We start from the raw sequence: 15,108 nt of genomic DNA on the forward strand, positions 1-15,108 counted from the left end.
AACTTAACTCATAAAAAATCCGCAAATATTCTTGCATTACGAATGTAAAGTCTGCAAGTATAACACTATATAGGCACTATAGGTACCATAATACCGCCTTACTGAGTCACAATGGCATTGACCTTCATACATTGCACCATACTTAACAACCTTCCAACGAATTCAATTCCATTGCTCGGTTTCTGTACATAAAGCATTATAAATTCACACTTAGCCAGTAATGGATAGTGTATTATTTTGAAAGATTATGGTGCAGCTTTATGCACTCCTGGTACTTATAGTTTTTTTTAACCACTTTTAAGAAAATAAGAATTAGAATTTTGAAGTATTTGTTCGTATTTTTATATCCCTAAGAGAATAAATAATCAATAATCTGCTGTTTTTCCTTATTTTTTTCGACTTAATTAAGTTTATTCTAACTTAATAGCCAGGCTTTTTTTACACGATTTGCGTAATAATTCATATAAGAATATTTTTTGCTTATAATTTAGCGGCATTTAATTCTGCTTAAATACTGTTTTAATTATTAACTAAGGTTTCATTTTATAGTGTTAAATGACAGTATAGAAATATTCCAGGTTTAAAATTCTTCTCATAGACCAAAATCTGTATGCCGAACACAAATAAAATAATGTATTTCTCTTTTAAATTATGTAACTTGAATTTGTCATGGTTACAAATAAGTTTTTAATACTGCTCTGTGTTTTTGTATGTATTTAATATATTTCGTGTTTGTATGTTTGTTTAGACATATCAGCTTAATTTGACAAAGCGGAGGTTTAATTATTTGAACAAACTTTATAAATATGTAACTTTTTTTGTTAATTTATTTATATGTGAGAACAAGATTCCCTTTTGCGTTGTTTTAAACGACTCCCGCATTAAGGGTTTTAATCTTTGTGTCGCCGGAGTTTCATTAACATTCAAGTCACATGCACAAAGACACCCAGACTAAGGACAAGCATTCAAGATACATACGCACAAAATGTTGGACTCCCCGTAATTAAAACTGAAATCTCTCTTTTTCTCATTAATCTCATACGTGTGGTCTATAGATGGACCTCAAAAATTATTTCGAGGTTTCTATAATCCAAATGACAATACATTTTATACCGGCTGTCCCAGCGAACTACGTACCGCCCAAAAGCACTTTTCCCTATTTCATTACCGTTTTAACCTTTCCTGAACCTCAACGCCTAATCGGTTCAGCCGTTCTCGAGTTTTAGCGATACTATAATATAACGAACAGCAATTCATTTTTATACATATATTTAAAAAAAAAGAAGAGATGAAGATTTTGTACTTACTGCTTGCTACATAACCCTTCATAGGCGATTCAGCATCGCAGATAGACGCTTTTTTGTATTTTCCATGACAATGAAAAGTGTGATAATAGTTGCCATGCAAAATAACATTGATTGACCAAAATAAGAGCGAAGTGAATGTAATTTTTGAATTTCGTAGAGAAAATAGTATTTGTTATGGATTTTCCGATAACGCTTGAATATTTTAAACTGGTTTCCATCGCGACGACATAGTCATGAAACGACCAGGAGTGCAGAATCGAAAGGTGTTAAAGGGATATTAATGAAAGACTTGTAAAATATTCGTCAGCCGTCTCATACGGATTAGAAAACATCTCATAGCTATTGAACTTATTATTAAATAAATATTATTTATTATAATAACGTATTTATAAAGATATTTCTGCGTCGTCCCGCTTTGGAAACAATTGTCTATCGGACAGCGCCGCCTTTGTTACGGACTCTCATTATTTAGATATTTATATCTATTGTGTGGTTAAATGGAGATGCCTGGCGTTCATGCTCGCCTGGTACTTAGAATAATATCAACCTAGCTATTGTCTGTGAATCTGTCTAGGTGTCCTAACTCAAACTAACTGCGGACTAAGGACTTATGTGAGCAAAATCGGTCTAGAAATTGTCGATATTTCAATTCATTTTTGGGTTTCCTTGTTTTAAAGGTTAAACGGATTCCTATTACTGAGATTCTGTTGACTGTCTGATCCTAGTTTGTTGCACATAAATCGTGATAGAAAACCTGACCTGGTTTATGTTTTACCGCTTTTATGCCAAATACTGAACAGCAAAACAAAATAAACTAACTTCTTCACTATTGACTACAGATCCCTTCGTGTCTAGGTTCGACTCGCACTTGACCAGTTTTTTACAAATCAGAGTTCTTGAATGTCACTATAGCTGCAAAAACGATTTTTAACGCAGTCGGATAAAATTGATTATGTGTTAAACCAAAGTATAAGCTACCTCCTCGAATTTCATCGAAATTGGTGCAGCCGTTTAGGCGAGACGGAGTAAGAAACATACTCACACACATACACCAACATATTTTCGCATTTATAATATTAATAATGACTATCCATCCTTCATTTAGTCTTTTGTTTTCATATTCTCACAATTATTTCTGATTTTAATATGTAGATAAGATATTATATTATTCACTAGCTGTTGCCCGCGACTTCGTCCCCGTGGGTAGAAGATATAAGTTATGATTACCTGCCCTGATTTTTTCACATTTTCCATTGTATCTTCGCTCCTATTAGTCACAGCGTGATGGTTTATAGCCTAAAGCCTTCCTCGATGAATGGTCTATTCAACATGAAAAGAATTTTCAATTTGGACCAGTAGTTCCTGAGATTAGCGCGTTCAAACAAACAAACAAACTCTTCAGCTTTATATATTAGTATAGATAAGATTACAATTAACTTAGATGAGACCTATATTTAAAGTAAACATTAAGAGTCTTGCTCTATATACCTTGTGATGTTGTGATCTTTCTCCGTGTAATAGTAAAGTAGCCATTTTGCGAAGTAGGAAAGGTTTTGTGAAAAAGGTTTAGATTGCAATACTTCTGAAAATAATCTCAAAATCTCACCGCAGTCAAAAGTTTGCTTCGAGTTCTTGAGAATTTCAAAAAGCAGGTTTTATTCGTTATTGATACCGTAAATCTTAACCAATTATATTTATTACGATTTAGTATAACATTGACACATGTGTCATTAATGAATTAAGAGTCATTTAGAGTCACTAGTTCGGTAATATATCTTTTCTCAAGCGAGTGTTTTAGACCTACTGGAAATAAAACATTTTGATTTTTATAAACGAGAAGTTTATAAGCGAATAGAATTGTTATTTGTTTGTTAATTTGTTGAAATGATACTTCTTTATTGGCGTTGGATGGAAAAAAAAAAATTTAACCTTATAAAAATTATTAATATGAGCAAAGCCCGTTTCTCAAGCGGGGTCGAGGTGCCATCTTATTTTTTTCGAAAGGAGTTTGTCAATTTTATTCTTTTTCTTTTTTTGTATTTTGACCAACTGCAAAATGATCGTTTAAGTATTTAGGACTTAAATTCTCCCCATTAACCAAGTGTGTGGAAGGAATTAGCCCATTACGCTTAACAAACAATACTTAATAGTTAAAATCTGTTGTTTTGCTTAATTGGTATCTTGCAATTATAATACACAACAATTATTATAAACTACGCCTTTATAATGCGTGCTGCTGAGGCAATCGCATCCTGCTCGCTATGAAGCCCTGGTACCTGCCTAACTAATGAAACGTTATCAATCAATGTTAATTTAGTTATACTCCCAAATATGTCCAAATTAATTTTAAGACCGCTCTTAAGATATTTTTTGTCCCTTTTTTTTACATTAAAGTGACAGAACAAAGACACAAAAGAGACAAAAACTTGAAGATAAGTTATTCTACCAAAGCAGTAATAGACATTGGATCAAAACTTAAGGATTTCTTTCCAAAACCGAAATTAATTATAATAATTACTATTTCCGATTATTTTTTTTCGGGTTTCAAGAAAGCCGATGTTTTCTGGATACACCAAGTTTAAGCCTCACCCACGTGGTGGTATTCGTTGGTTTCATTGTAGATCTTGAGTTAAAATAATTGCAATAACGGGCATGTGTAATAGACTAGTCCCAAAATATATATCAAACTGGGAAAATAACCAATTACAACTGTTGTCCAATATTTTTGCGAAGTATGATGAAAAAATTATAAAGAAAATTACATATTCTGATCCTTAGATTACATTTTAAATATGTATTAAAGTAAACAGTTTCTATGTAACTCCCTGTATTAAAAGAAACCTCTTTAAATAATGCTTTTCATGCCTGGATATGAAGAAAATTCTTAATTTTGTTTTTTATCTAAATAAGCCATGCTCATGGCACTTTTCAAGACAAATCAATAAGCAAAAAATACAATGGGATTTGGTCGTTTCTTTACTGATTTCTTATAGCCAGAATGTGGGTCCAACATCACTCATCCGTCTAACTTGAAAATATCATGAATCAAATTGCAACGTCAGGAAATTCCTGTAAAACGAGAAATTTGCATCACTTTGCATCCTTACGGGCCCCAATTTTGCTATTTACAATGGCCATTGGATTCAATTTGAAATTATTGATATTCTCTTAAGCATTTTGCCAATACAATAATTGGAAAATCATTGAACTTGAGTGTATCGTCCCTTACTCAATTTCCAATTATTGAGTAGAAAGATGCTTAAGAGAATAGAAAGGTGTAATTTGAATCCAATTTTCATTCATTCATCGTCCAATGTACACCTTCATTTATAACTTCAACTCTATGTGACATATCTTTTCCCCCGACTCCGATTTCCCCACGATATTTTACTTTCATCCAATAGTATCTTAAGAATAACTGAATATTATTGTTTGTAACATCAATGACAAGTCAACACAATATTTATATGTGAGTGAATCAGAATTGTCAGAACAAAATGTTTTTGTTGAACATTCCGGATTCATCATAATAACAACGGAATGTACAATACGTACATATGTACCAACATTATGTACATTCCAATAAATGGGTGCTCATAAATGTATCGAATTTACTGAGGATAGTGCGTGGCCTTGCTTTTAATCTATCTATACTAATATATAAAGCTCAGGAACTACTGGGTCAAATTGAAAAATCTTGTATTGAATAGACCATTCATCGAGGAAGGTTTTAGGCTATATACCATCACGCTGCGACTAATAGGAGCGAAGATACAATAGAAAATGTGAAAAAATCAGGGAATATTATTCATCTTCGAGGGCTTCCGTTCATAAATTCCTAATTTTTATCTTCTAACCACGCGGACGAAGCCGCGGGCAACAACTAGTTATGGAATAATTGCAGATACAAATAAAGAAATGTTTTGTTTAAATCTTTCTGTTGTGCCATCATTATATTATCTGGTGCAGTGGTATCAACCATTGTTCTTATTCTCACTTCGCAAGCCATCACAAAAGATAAAACATTCTTCAGATAATATTGAAAAGAAAATGCGAAATGTTTTCAATTTTAAACAAAACTCGAGTGAACTGTTTAATTATGGATCGCGTTGAAGTTAGATGACGGTCGCGTCGCGGCGTCAGCGCTCCAGCGGCGACTTACAAACGTTTACAACTTATTTCTTAAACGTTAGAGTTAACGAAACCTCGGGTTTCTGAGTTCCTTAATTATAGCTTTTTCGCTGAATTAAACTCGTGAATAAAATCTTGCGTTGCGAATCTTTTTGCGATATCCCTTCTACCATTATAATTATTTCTTGTACATTATTTTTAAATTTAGTTGTTATTAGATATATAAGATGGTTTTATAGCTCTACATTTGTGTGTTGTGCTATCGACAGGTCGGTTTGTCTCGGGCAGAGGGTCTGTATGGTTTACGAGCGTCACGGCCGCGGCCCTACTGTCGGCGCACAAAGCAAACCAGTTCGTTAACAACAAACAAAAACTAGTTACGAAGGCTTTGTTTAGCCAAATGAGGGAATCGGGTTATTGTGGAGAGCCTGGCAGAGATCGACGGAGATACAGGTAAACGACCGCGAGGGTACCAGGCTGACAGACACGAAAAGAGGATAATAGTGTTTTTAAGGCGAAGACGCCACTCCTTAAAGTAAATGAGTCGTGACAAGTCACAGAGTGATGAGATCTGGAGTCGTCTGTCGCCGAGCGTGAGCAATGACCCGCGGAGGATGCAAAAACTATTGCTTACAGTTACTTTACAAAGCAAAATAAGTGAGTGCAGGCGAGCGCACTGCTGTAACGATCTGCTCGCGGGTTGGACTCGCGGGCTGTGCGGCGCAACAGGAACAAGGCTGTTTACAGCCACGCGACGGACACGACACGACACCGACGAGCTCGCCGACTGCAAGCGAATCGATTTATTGACGAAAGCGATGTGTTCTGTACCCCGAGTGACTCCGGCGCGACTCCAGCGCGACTACCACACAACTTACATTCAGAAACTGAAGCAACATGTTCTCGTACGATTCTCGGTTTTTTCGCAACACAAAGCGATCGGAATCGATTCCCGTTTGGACGTGAACTCAGCCCTGACACGAACGAATCGATTGTCTCGATCAGACGCCAATTGAACGGAATTTAATACTATTTATAGTGGAGGTGAGCTTCCGAGCCGTGGACAAGCCGGAGCCCGGAGCCCCGCGAGGCGGCGTCACACGCGGGGCTCGGGACAGCTACCAGGAGACCAGACTCATGAGCGGGCGCTGGAGAAAAAAATATAGAGCGACGTCGTCGTATCGACGTTTCATTCGCCGGTCGCTGGAGCGTTACTGGACAGACGCAATGTCGCGGCTGCGGCGCGCCCGCCGTACATAACAACACTTTATAGGCATTTTTTATGGCTTCGACAAGAACTGTGGGCACTGTCACTGTATCACTGACGCACTGCGCTCACCTGAGCCTCACGGGCGGCGGGATGTTGAACGCCGGGAACAGTTTCGCGTTGGGACTCTCAAACAGCATCGCGATTGTTTTTTTCACCGTGCACGCATCGTGCATCCGTCCGCGCGGGTTGGCGGCCGGCCGTGTACTGCCGGCGCTGCGCCGCGCCGCCCCGCGCCCCCGCGCCCCCCGCGCCCCCGCCCCGCGCCGCGGTGCCCCGCGCCCCCGTGACGTCACGCCCGGAACGCTAAGCTAGGCTTCTTCGTGACAACCGTAGCGCCCCGTCCCGCTCTGCCGCGGCGCGGGCGAGCAGGACGCCGTGTGTCTTACAAAGGATATTGCGTCGATGCGTATTAGCAACCGGCGGCTGCCCTGCTCGGTAGGGCTTCGCCCGCGGCGCGCACCTGACTCGCCGCTCCACTAGAACAGGCTACCTACAAACACGTCGCGGGCCCCCGAGCCCCCGCTGATCAGCTGTGTGCATCCCGCCGGGCCCCGCACACACTAGCCCCCGCTAACTCACAACAACTCATTACTTATTCACACCGGACCGCTGAGGAGGCAAAAACTTCTGACATGCAAGTCATGATGTTTGACGACTAACTCAAACTCTACATACTTCACTTAGGGATCAGTTAGTATAGTATACTATTGAAAAATACGCATTACTGAAATCACCTTTAAGCCAAACTACTTTCGACACTTAAAGGCATAACAAGTCCATAGAATATTTATACGAAAGTTATCTTCAGCTTGTTCTAAAATATCTATCCGACTCTACATTATACCAAAGTGACAAAAACTGCGTAAACATGAATACAACTTAAAACTGATAATTTATTGTACTGAGATTAAATTAATATCGTAAACTGACTCTACATTCTTAAGATAGTGCAGGAGCTATCACGAGACAGCATCTTGGAAACTGTACCAAAAGAACTGACTCTCCATTTTTATCTAGCCGCCTGTGTCCCACTATTGGACAAAAGCCTCTCCCAACTCTTATCCCGGGCCACATGGACTCTACATTACTCAAACTAATGTATAAAATAGCTAAATTAATAAATTCACTTAAAGTTATATCATTAAACATCATGTGGTGAGGAAGGTACGGTAACTACTATGTGATACTGTGTCACAGTAACTGTGGAGGCCAGAGAGACAGGCGCGCTGTGATACTGGGGCTCAGCTGTCGGCTGTATACGACATAGCTTCACTTGGAACTAACCACGCAGAGAATAATCTGAAAGTCGATTGTTTTAAATTTTACTATGATTAACGTAAACACGGCTAGCTCAAAGGTTATTGTGACTCGGGCTCTCCGCTCTCCGCCGTGAGAAACTATCGGTGAACAATAACAGGCATAGGATATGTCAATGACATTATCATTTTACTGACTCTTTTAAAGTTCTCATGAAAAAGCCGTGATTCTGTAATCACTAGGTATTTGAAACGATGATGTCACAGCTATTGTTTTTAAGAAATATTCTTTTAATTTTAATTATCATGATTAGAAGTATTGTTTTCTAACTTGCGTGGAAATACGTTGGGGTCCTCAAATAGGTTTTAGCGGGGGGGGGGGAGTAGTACTTTAGAAAGAGCTAAAATATCTTCACTATCGCTATATAACAGTGGTATTAGGTATCTTGCAAAAACAAAAAGTATCGCGATTACGTAACATAAATTTGCAATTCAATAGCAATCACTCTTGTACCAATCATAATTTTACTCAAAATGTTTAAACAGTCGAAAACGTCTTTTTGACCGTTTTTTAACCTATTTATTTAGTCCAACGCTGGGCCTCTCTTCCCTTCACAGCCTTAAAAATACCTTATACCACATTTCACCACCACCAGGTACCAGGCTATCATACCAGCTAGGAGCGCGCGTGACGAGTGTCTTCAAGCACCGCGTTGCCCCTGGCAACCGAGTTAGAAACACACCTCGCTTTGAAGCAATCTTATAAAAGCTAGACCTCTCCCACAATATACACAGGGCCTTAAGTTCAAGCAATTTGTTAGTTTCAATATTGTATCTTAAATTGATTGACCTATCCGAGGAAGGAGTGTTGAAATATTGCAAGCGTAAGTGAAAAGTTTACACTTTTTAGGATTCCGTACATAAAGGTTAGAAAAGGAACCCTTTTCTGTCCGTCCCTCTGTCAAATTATAGCAAAACAGTTGATTTTTTTTATTCTCTGTGATACAACCCGCAACCCCTGGTAAATACTCTGTTAACATCATTGCTCCATAGGTCTTGAAGGCTCCCACACTGCTTTTGTTTATTTGACTGGCCTGTTGGTCTAGTGGTTAGTAGCCCTGACTGCTATACCGGAGGTCGTAGGTTCGATTCCCATCCAGGACAAAGGTTTGTGTGGTGAGCACGATCATTTGTTCCGTGGTCTTGGAATCTATTTGACAGCAAAATGTCTTAATTACAATACCAGCGAGAGATCTCACAGCGTGGAAAATACATGTCTAAATGCCATAATTACATTAAATACGACTATAACTATATCAAAGACTGCACGAACAGCCGAGTGGTATAGTTCACCACGCCAAACCCACATGCGCAACGTGTCCCGAGTTCGATCCCCGCGTAGAAGAAGCATTAGTGTGATCCACGAATGTTTGTTGTAAGTCTGGGTGTCTTACCCTGTATTGCTCTGTAACGCGACAGAACTTTTAAAAATGCGGGAATCGATTAAAGAAATACCATACAAGATACTTAATCAAAACGAAATATAAACACGGCATCACCCACCGCTCCCTAGCCGCTATCAATCCACGCGACCCGGTCCCGGCAGGACTCGCGTGTCACCACTAAACTGTGTTCAATACAACCGCCGCGCCGTCGTGAACCGTACGTAGCGTACGTACAGCGCACACGCCGTCCTCCAGGGAGCCCTCCGAGCAAGCTATGACGCATCCGTCATGAGTGTTGGAGCTCACATCACTTAATCCGTACTAATATTGTAGAAAGGTAAAGTTTGTGAGTCTGTGACGTTGTAGGGGGTAATCTCAGGATATACTGAACCGAATTTGGTGATAGTTTTTCCAATAGAAGACTATATTTGTGTAAAAGTGCAGTTTAAACTAGAACTGAGGCTAAAACACAGGCTAGAAGGTTTTAATTGCTTTTTAAATTAATCATCATCGGCTTAGTTTTTGCCCAACTACGTTGGGGTCGGCTTCCAGTCTAACCGGTTTCAGCTAAGTACCAGTGTTTTACACGGAGCGACTATATGATTTCCCCTACCCAGTTACCTGGGCAACGATACCGACTGTCAAAGATGTGTAAATAACAGCCGGTACCCACAATTTAACGTGCCTTCCGAAACATGGAGGACTCGTTATGACAAAGATGGTCACCCATCAACGGACCGACCGTGGCAAGTGTCACTTAATTGCTTTGTAAAGCGCAGAATGACTTAAGAAGTATAGTGCTTACCCGGATTCGAACCAACAGCCACAAGACTAGGTTGTAACTGCTGCTTTTAAAACGGAAGAATTAAAAGAACGAGAAATTAATAGATTTAAAAAATCTAAAATCCCACATTTATAAATGTCACTCTAGTAAAAATATCAGCCTACTAGCTTATCGGGAGGTGTCTCAAAATTGAGTTGCAAAAATTCAACCGGATCGACAAACACATAAGACAAGTGAGTTTGATTTTTACAAAATATGTTTTTGTGAATTGACTAATATTGAATTGTTTTCATGAAACATAGTTCACGATGGGACTTCCGGTTTGTGTTTGTTGATTAACACATGTGGAGTTTCTTTTTCTAAGCTTTTGGGCAGTAGAATTTAGTTTTTCCGATTTTATTTTGGGTGTGTTTTACTTATCTGTGTGTGTCCTTTGTGTTTTGTGTTTGTGAGCGTCAAATTTACCGGTAAGTACACGGTACTACCTTGTTTTATGCGGCAGCCGCCGCGCGATCATGGACGCTGACGACCGGCCTCCGGGCCGCCCGCCAGATCCCAATGATCAACCCCCACATGAAACCAACCCCCAACCCGACCCCAATCCCCAATCACGAGAATTGTTTGAGTATACTCCCGTGGTAACAGCTCCTTTGGCGTCTTTTGAGGCTATGGAGACTCAAACTTCCCTACCGAAGCGCAAAAGACCGATAGATGATAAAGGAAAGGACCAGTGTAACGACGACACCATAACGCCTTCGTCAAAACGCGACAGGATCTCTGCACCATCCCTTATAGCTAGGTCTAAATACACAGACACTGACGTTGCCCCATACATTGTATTCGTGTCGTATGCGGACGTAGACCCTAAGGCGGGTTCGACCATGCACCCAGTGAGGTTTGGACAGTTGCTGTTGAAAAATAAGGTTAAAAACATTACTGAAGACGGAATTAAAAAAATAGGTAGAAACCGTATCTCAGTAGAGTTCAAAGCCCCCAAGGACGCTAATGCCTTCCTAGAAAGCTCTTTCTTGAAGGACAAAGGATACTCCATGCTGATCCCTACTTTTAATATAACACGTATGGGTGTAGTAAAAGGTGTTCCAGCAGACTGGTCTGACTTAGAATGCTCAGACAATTTAAAATCGCCTTCAGGCAGTGGTCAGATTCTAAAAATTAGACGGCTGAATAGGAAAGTTACCAATGATGGCAAATCGGAATGGCTGCCCACTTCTTCAGTGGTCATAACTTTTGACGGTAGGGTTCTCCCTGAACGTGTTTTTTGCTGTCATAACTCCCTCCTTGTAGAGCTATACAACTATCCCACCATTCAATGCTTTGGATGTTGTAGGTTTGGGCACACCAAGACCCAATGTAGGTCTAAGCCACGGTGCTTCCGCTGTGGTGGAGATCACTTTGGGGAAGGGTGTACATCAGAGGAGCCTATTTGCATATTTTGCGAAGGGTCCCATCTGGCCACCAGCCGGCAATGTCCAGAGCACCAAAGGCAGAGGAACATAAAAACCTGCATGTCTCAAAAAAATCTGTCCTACTCTGAGGCAGCAAAGTTGCCCCTCTTTCCCCGGGCTACGACCGACAGGCTCACCAAAACATCCTAAACAGTTTTACCCTTCCCCAACCCGCCAACGGTTGTGGACTTCCTAACAACCTTACCCCTCCCGAAAACGTTTCTGCTGTCGAGCAGATAGTGATGTTGCTCACAACTATTCTTTCTTCCTATCCCTTACCAGACCACGTTGCCAAAAACATTGTAAACCTCTTCTCCCACCGTCACATTCCATCTCCTCCAGTGGAACGCCAGGGGTGTCCTCCCGAAAAGACATGAGGTCACTCACCTAATAAACTTGTATAATCCTGCAATCTTTGCAATTGCAGAGACGTGGCTAACCCCACGTCTCCATTTTAATATCCCCAGGTATAGCGTGCTCCGTGATGACCGTCCTGATGGTTATGGCGGAGCCGCTATACTTGTGAATAATTCCCTCTCCTTCTCCCCTCTTTCTCTTCCTCCCCATGGCGATGAAGTTAGTGTCGTGGGTGTAAACCTACTCGGCATTAATTTTATTTCTATATAATCCCACATGTTTCCAATATATTAAAAATATTTGTTCCGTCCAAACCCCTACCATAATCCTGGGTGATTTTAACTGTCACCACCTCCTCTGGGGATCCGACTACTGTGATGGCCCGGGGTTGGACCTTGTCGATTTAATCGATGAGGTCGGGCTCTGTGTCGTCAACGGTGGGTTGGAAACCCGCCTTCCCAGACCTGGCCAAAATAGAAGTTGCGTGGACCTCGCTATCTGCTCGAACAGCCTGACGGGTCAATTGGATTGGCACCGTATTAACCACACCCATGGTAGTGATCACTACCCCATCCGCACCACCCTTATTAATAGATCACTACCCAGTCGAGACAATCCTCCCCTCCTAAGGTTCAAGCTTCCAGGTGCTAACTGGGACTTGTATTCCCGATACCTAGATTCCCTAGTCCTTTCTATGCCGGAAGTTACTCCAGACAATCTCGACGCCTGTATAGAGCAATTTTCTGGTGCTATCTCGTTGGCTGCCGAACGTAGCATCCCGCTTAAGAACTCGGCTTCTGGGAAGCTTTCATCTCCGCCTTGGTGGGACCGTGAGTGTTCAGCCATGGTTAAAGCCCGGAAGGAAGCCGAGTCCAGATACGTCGGGTCTATGACGGTGACCAACCTGATGGAATATAAACGGATCCTTGCTAGATCCAGGCGCCTCTTCAAAAAGAAGAAATACGAGGGTTGGAAGAATTTCTGCGCTTCCTTGTCTCCTTCATCCCCATCCTCAGTCATTTGGAAAAAGTTTAAGGGATACAGCCGAGGCTGTTCATCCCAAAGTCCTTCCATAATTCCTCTTGACCTCGCGACCCCCTTCCTCTGTAAGCTAGCCCCTCCCTATGTTCCTCTTAACGAGGAATGTCCTTCGGCCCTCGTCCCTTCCTCCATCTCCTATGACCCCTTGGACCTGCCATTTTCGTTACGTGAGTTAGAGTCAGTGCTCAACCACGTCCGTGACTCGGCCCCGGGGATTGATGGCTTTCCCTATTCCTTTTACAAGAGGTCTGGTGATCGTTGTCGCCAGTACCTCCTATCCCTAATCAACTCCTGTTTCACACTCTCCCATATCCCAGAAAGCTGGAAAACCCAGCTAATCATCCCGATCCTAAAGCCAGGAAAAACCCCCGACAATATTAATAATTTCCGTCCGATTGCTCTCTCACCCGTCATTGGTAAAATCCTAGAACATCTTATTAAAAATCGATTGGAGTGGTTTGTGGAGAACCGCAATCTTTTAGCAGAGTCACAATTTGGTTTCCGAAAAGGTGTCAGCACCATGGATGACATTGGCGTCCTTGTCACGGATACGCGTATCGCTTTTTCAAAAAACGAGTCCGTTTTAGCGGTCTTCCTTGACATTTCAGCTGCATATGACAATGTTCTTCTTTCCGTGCTCATTAGTAAATTACGACAGATGAGCATCCCGGCTAAGATGCGACACTGCATCTGTAACTTATTTTCCGAACGCTACGTCAAGCTTCGCATCCCTGGTGTAGATTCTGAATCTAGAACCCTTTGGAAAGGTCTCCCTCAAGGTTCGGTCCTTAGCCCCCTACTTTACAGTATATACACCTCCGACCTTCATAGATCCCTCAACAGTGACTGTCGGATCTTGCAGTATGCGGACGATCTCTGTCTTTATCTGCCGAAGGCATCGATTGATCAGGCTTCGGCGTCCATGCAAGTATCTCTCGACTCCCTAAACCACTGGCTAGTTTCTCACGGTCTCACTTTGTCTGCCTCTAAGAGCTCCGCAGTTATCTTTACTCGGAAAAGAGTTATTCCGGATGTTCACCTGGAAATTGAAGGCTCCCCTATTAACTTAGTGGGTCGCGTGAAATTCCTGGGTGTCATCCTGGACTCAAAATTATCTGGTGTCTCCCATATTGGCTATGTCGTTGACAAATGTGAGAAGAAGCTAAATTTGTTGCGTGCTCTCGCAGGCGTTTGGTGGGGTGCTCATCCGTTCACATTAAAACTCATTTACAATGCCACAATAAGGAGTCTGTTGGATTATGCTAGCTTTTGGATGGAGCCGTGCAGCAAAGTTGCACTGGCTAGGTTAGACATCGTCCAGTCCAAATCCCTCCGCATTGTATTGGGTTGCATGAGATCTACACCGATTAACGCGCTGCAGGTTGAGAGTGGCGACCCTCCCCTTCTCCTTCGCAGGCAATACCTTGCTGACAAATTTATGTATAAGGTCTTCTTTAATTCTAACCACAAGTTATTGCCGCGACTATCCACCTTGGATATCTTGTTTAGACAAAGTCCATATTGGAAACATAAAGTCCCCCCTTTAGTATTAAACTCATTTCGTAAATTAAGTATGGTCGGAGAGTCTGCCCCGATTCGCCAGTGTTGTAAATTACCCGTCTTTGCCTCCCCATTCAACGTCGTACATTTTGTCCCCAATTTCATCCCCAGTATTGGTCTCAATAAAGAGACTGTTCAGGCGAATCAGTACTTTTCCCAGGTTGTAAATGATAAGTGGCCGGAGCATTTTCGATTCTTTACAGACGCATCTAAATTTAGCCCAGACGGCAAAACTGGGGTTGCCGTCTACATTTCGAACCAACAAACTTTTCTCCAATTCCAATGCCCTCCAGAGACATCAGTGTTCACTGGAGAGTGTATTGGCATCCTAGAGGCATGTTCATACATCTCTTCGCATAGTAATATTACAAAAGCGGTCATTTTCTCCGATTCCAGAAGTGCCCTGGAAGCAATTGTCAAAAATTCTTTAAAAGATAACCTCCGAAGTCCAATCATTATAGAAATTAAAATCCTTTTGCATCTTCTTTCCA

At 41.3% G+C, this 15,108-nt stretch overlaps 1 protein-coding gene across 1 annotated transcript in view; it reads right to left on the reverse strand.

Moving 5' to 3' along the window:
* The window catches only part of LOC113505696 (RNA-binding protein Musashi homolog 2-like), a 121,463-nt gene extending 114,562 nt beyond the window's left edge, over positions 1 to 6,901 (reverse strand). Inside the window, exon 1 of the mRNA XM_026888501.1 lies at positions 6,778 to 6,901. Within this exon, the coding sequence (XP_026744302.1) occupies positions 6,778 to 6,881 (104 nt within the window). The 5' untranslated portion in view covers positions 6,882 to 6,901. The remainder of the gene's footprint in view (positions 1 to 6,777) is intronic.
* Positions 6,902 to 15,108: the final 8,207 nt, after the last annotated feature.

Source organism: Trichoplusia ni, chromosome 26 (genome assembly GCF_003590095.1).
Source record: "Trichoplusia ni isolate ovarian cell line Hi5 chromosome 26, tn1, whole genome shotgun sequence".
In the NCBI taxonomy this organism is placed as follows: Eukaryota; Metazoa; Arthropoda; class Insecta; order Lepidoptera; family Noctuidae; genus Trichoplusia; species Trichoplusia ni.